The sequence below is a fragment of the Siniperca chuatsi genome, linkage group LG19 (assembly GCF_020085105.1).
Source record: "Siniperca chuatsi isolate FFG_IHB_CAS linkage group LG19, ASM2008510v1, whole genome shotgun sequence".
Lineage (NCBI taxonomy): Eukaryota > Metazoa > Chordata > Actinopteri > Centrarchiformes > Sinipercidae > Siniperca > Siniperca chuatsi.
Window position 1 is genome coordinate 5,242,898 of NC_058060.1, and position 5,000 is coordinate 5,247,897.

The following is a 5,000-nucleotide window of genomic DNA, read 5'->3' on the forward strand; positions in this document are numbered from 1 at the left end:
CAGTCCATTATCAGATAATGACCAAGTCACAAGGTTTTCATTACCACTTGAATGCAACATTTTGTTTTAATATCTTTTGGGGGAAACAAATAACATGAGGACCATAATTACCCAGATTAAGGTTGATAGTGTTGTAATGTCCCTTTTCAGTCATTCAAGTTTACTTTAGTTTAATGTTTTATACTCAGGTTAGTGTCCAGGAGAATGTATGGTCTACCAGGTAATAGATAAAGAAAATTAAGGGACTTCAAAAAGGTATGTAATTTTAACAAGGATGTATTGACATCAAAAGAGCAAATTTGAAACAATTAATCAATCAACAGATTAGCCAAGTGACAGAAAATTTATCTGCAACAATTGTGACAATTATTTTCATTTTGCAAATTTTTTATCAAGCAAAAATCCCAAACATTCTCTGGCTCTGCCTTTTTAAATATGAGGGTGTCTTGCTTTACTTTTATAAGAAGTAGAAGTACTAAGCAAAAAATATAATACACTATAATTATATCTTTGTAAATGACATATCTCTGGGTCTTAGACTGTTGGGTAGACTAAACAAGCAATTTGCAACAATTCACCATAGAGTCTGGCAAACTTCATTTTTCACTATATTCTGACATTTCACAGACTAAACATTATCAAATAATCTATGGAAATAATTGTTTGTTGCAGCTCTACAAAATTGTAATGTAAAAGTAATGAGAAAGACAGTTCTTTTACCGAGTTATGAGTATTTCTTTAATCTGCTTCTACTCTAATGATGTGAATGCAAACAACTACATGATTTGTGATAACCTGCTACCAACTTTGCAATAAATGTACACACTGGAATTAGAAAGCGGAATCTAAGGTGTAGTGAAGCTACAGTGGCGTGAAAAAGTGTTTGCCCCCTTCCCGATTTCTTATTTTTTTTGCATGTTTGTCACACTTAAGTGTTTCAGATCATCAAACAAATTTAAATTATTTATTATTAAGGGAAAACAAAATCCAAACCTACATGGCCCTCTGTGAAAAAGTGATTGCCCCACCTGTTAAAACATAACTGTGGTTTATTACACCTGAGTTCAATTTCTCCAGCCACACCCAGGCCTGATTAATGCCACACCTGTTCTCAATCAAGAAATCACTTAAATAGGACCTGCCTGACAAAGTGAAATAGACCAAAAGATCTTCAAAAGCTAGACATCATGCCGAGATCCAAAGAAATTCAGGAACAAATGAGAAAGAAAGTAATTGATATCTATCAGTCTGGAAAAGGTTATAAATCAATTTTTAAAGCTTTGGGACTCCAGCGAACCACAGTAAGAGCCATTATCCACAAATGGCAAAAACATGGAACAGTGGTGTACCTTCCCAGGAGTGGCCAGCCGACCAAAATTTACCCCAAGAGTGCAGTGACGACTCATCCAAGAGGTCACAAAAGACCCCACAACAACATCCAAAGAACTGCAGGCCTCACTTGCCTCAGTTAAGGTAAGTGTTCTTGACTTCACCATAAGAAAGAGACTCGGCAAAAATGGCCTGCATGGCAGAGTTCCAAGACGAAAACCACTGCTAAGCAAAAAGAACATTAAGGCTCATCTCATTTTTGCCAGAAAACATCTTGATGATTCCCAAGACTTTTGGGAAAATACTCTGTGGACTGATAAGACAAAAGTTGAACTTTTTGGAATTTGTGTGTCCCACATTTGTGTGTTACATCTGGCGTAAAAGTAACACTGCATTGCAGAAAAAGAACCTCGTACCAACAGTAAAATATGGTGGCGGTAGTGTGATGGTCTGGGGCTATTTTGATGCTTCAGGACCTGGAAGACTTGCTGTGATAAATCGAACCATGAATTCTGCTGTCTACCGAAAACTCCTGAAGGAGAATGTCCGGCCATCTGTTTGTGACCTCAAGCTGAAGCGAACTTGGGTTCTGCAGCAGGAAAATGATCCAAAAACACACCAGCAAGTCCACCTCTGAATGGCTGAAGAAGAACAAAATGAAGACTTTGGAGTGGCCTAGTCAAAGTCCTGACCTGAATCCTATTGAGATGATGTGGCATGACCTTAAAAACATAGTTCATGCTTGAAAACCCTCCAATGTGGCTGAATTACAACAATTCTGCAAAGATGAGTCGGCCAAAATTCCTCCACAGCACTGTAAAAGACTCATTGCAAGTTATTGCAAACGTTTGATTGCAGTTGTTTATGCTAAGGGTGGCCCAACCAATTATTAGGTTTAGGGAGCAATCACTATTTCACACAAGGCCATGTAGGTTTGGATTTTGTTTTCCCTTAATAATAACAACCTTCATTTAAAAACTGCATTTTGTGTTTACTTGCGTTATCTTTGACTAATATTTAAATTTGTTTGATGATCTGAAACATTTAAGTGTGACAAAAAAAAAATCAGGAAGGGGGCAAAGACTTTTTTTCACACCACTATATGTTTTAACCATAAAGCTAAACTCAAAGTGATGAAACAGGCAAACTGAATGTCTGCAATGAAAGAAAACTTGGTTTCAATGAGTGACTTACAAGGAGCTGGTCAGCGCTAAAAACATATGTCAGTGGCGGATACATAACAGAAAAGTTATTCCATTGTTTTGGCAGGCAGACTGATCCCAGATAAAACAGGAGTCTATTTTCCATATAAAGTACTGATTATTGAGTGTTTTTTCAGGGTAGGATAATGGAAAGGTGCCAGCAACCTCTTCTACTGCTGTGGTTGACTGCAGTGGTAGCAATGAATATACTGGGAAGTAATGCTGAAGTTGTGGAAGAAGACGAACTGGTAGGAAGAGTTCTATTCTTTCTATTCTATTTTTGTTAAAATGGCAGAGTGGAAATAATTTCTTTGCTGTCACTCTGATGCAGAGGACTGATGTGGTTCCGGGATCACATAATTACTGTTTTTATGTTTCTTATGCTCGAATTGTATGTATGTGTTTATTCATATTGTTTGTCTATTGTATAGCTGTCCATCCATCCATCAATTACCCATGAGCAGGTAAAGAATTTGACCAACAAGCTTCTGCAAGTTATTCCTCATTGTGGCAACAGTTCCTCTGTTACTAAACTGGTGATTGAGGGGAGCCTGATTACCCTAAATGAGGCTGACAGACTAGCCCTGGCTAGTTATCCCAGACTGGTAGAACTCCACCTGGATGGTAACCTGGTGAGCGGTATACCAGCCAAGTACTTCACTGTGGTACCACACCTCAGAGTGCTGTCTCTGTCCAGGAACAAAATCAGCAGGTAAATAAGAATGCAACTAAAGACAATAGCGTCCATTCTACATACTAATTAGAACAAGTTTTGAATACACTGGAAAGTATATAAAGATGTCATTAAGCATTAAATGCACTCAATTTGCTCTAAAGTGATGATCATTGATACTATTGTCACATTTGATAAAACTTCCGTGAGTGTTGCATCTCTGTACTGCTCTAGACTTAGGAAAATGTTCAGAGTAGTAAAAGCATGACTGTTTACAGTATTTGTACTACCACTGCTAATGCTACAATAATTACTGCATTTACAACTGATCCTACTACTGGGTGTAACTGCAGCCTGGACCCAGAGTCTTTCTCTGGCCTAGATGTCCTGACAGAGCTGGATCTGTCCCACAACCTGCTGACAAGTCTCCATACACAGCTATTCAGACGGCTAAATAATCTACAGGTAAACCAAAAATCCCTGGGGATATTCTGGAAGATGCCTGGAAATGTGCAAAGCTGTGTATTATAAGGCTAAAACAGAATATCAGTTAACGTGTTTACACAATCGTGTGTTCATCTCACGTTTTTCCTGTGTTCGAAATGTTCGAAATACAACCTTATTGAATACATTTGTATTGCAGTTGATTATTATCAATAGGAGAGAGAATAATGTGTTCCATCAGGAACGTTATATCAAATATGCAGTTACTTCCCCTATCAGTGGACCAGGGTCATTTCTATGCAAAAGAAAAGAAACACAACTAAGTGTGAACCTGGCCAAGCAATTAAGTTTTTCCATCAGAAATCAAGCTGTGTTGACCAAGTTATTATAAATCCATTAACCTGACCCCGTCTTGTCCCATCAGGTGCTGAACCTACAGGAAAACCCCTGGAATTGTTCCAGTCCACTGCTGAGCAGTATTGGAGAGGTCAAAGCAGCAGGAGTTACCATTGGTAATAATTTCTGCAGTTTTAAACTTTCAGTAGTATAGCCGACTGGTTCACAATTCTTAGATTGCCTACTTATAGTTAAGGCTCATTATTTAACTGTGGGTGTGTTAAGAATGGATAAAAATATAGATAAAAATGAAAAGAAGTAGAGTGATACAAAAATCTAGATGAAAAAATACCATTATTAAAGCTGCAAGCAGCGATGAGGGGGCCCTCGCACCTGACCATACTGGAGTGTGCCGCATTTGCGGCTTCTCTGCCAGAGGTCGGTCGACGCAGCTCTGGCTTTTCATGCGTTTTGGAAGCTGCACGAAGGAGTTAAATGTCACTTCCTATGTCCACTACTTGCCGCTAGATAACGCCCAATAATCATAAGTCATGTTCCAGTATCTCAAGTGTAGACCACACCATGAAAATTTAATGTAAATCAAATGATGATTGTCAAACAAGGTCTACTTCCTGTTGCCAGTACGTAGCGCAATGACTATAACTATTTATTGGCATGTAGATGTCCTCAGACCAGGATTCTTATCAAACTTGTGAAATTTGGGGCAGATTGGACAATGTACTCTCAAGTTACAACAACTTCCTGTTTCATGGCGAATAATGCGTCGCTCCAGCAATGGTGTTTGATGAAACCTTAAAAGGTTCACAATGAAGCATTATCGAGGTCATGATGCTATTCTGCCCAAATTTGAGATGGATCTGGTCAACCTGCTAGGAGGAGTACATCAAAGTATAAAATATGCCATTTCCTGTTGCAATTAGGTGGCGTTATGACTATGATAGAATATTGGCATGTAAATGTCTTCAGGACGTGACTCTTATCAAGTATGTGAAGTT

The 5,000-nt window shown here is 38.4% G+C and overlaps 2 protein-coding genes across 7 annotated transcripts in view; one reads left to right on the plus strand and one right to left on the minus strand.

Annotated features, from left to right (window-relative positions):
• Window positions 1-5,000, minus strand: part of ift74 (intraflagellar transport 74) — a 47,062-nt gene that overhangs the window by 20,200 nt on the left and 21,862 nt on the right. The window lies entirely within an intron of this gene.
• The window catches only part of LOC122866570 (leucine-rich repeat-containing protein 19-like), a 17,866-nt gene that overhangs the window by 692 nt on the left and 12,174 nt on the right, over window positions 1-5,000 (plus strand). Inside the window, exons 1-5 of one of the 2 annotated variants that reach the window (XM_044176366.1) lie at window positions 1-255; window positions 2,669-2,779; window positions 2,963-3,243; window positions 3,558-3,669; window positions 4,073-4,160. The exon at window positions 1-255 is cut by the window's left edge and continues 692 nt beyond it. In XM_044176366.1, the coding sequence (XP_044032301.1) occupies window positions 2,678-2,779; window positions 2,963-3,243; window positions 3,558-3,669; window positions 4,073-4,160 (583 nt within the window). In that variant the 5' untranslated portion in view covers window positions 1-255; window positions 2,669-2,677. The remainder of the gene's footprint in view (window positions 256-2,668; window positions 2,780-2,962; window positions 3,244-3,557; window positions 3,670-4,072; window positions 4,161-5,000) is intronic. The other variant, XM_044176367.1, reaches the window with a different exon arrangement.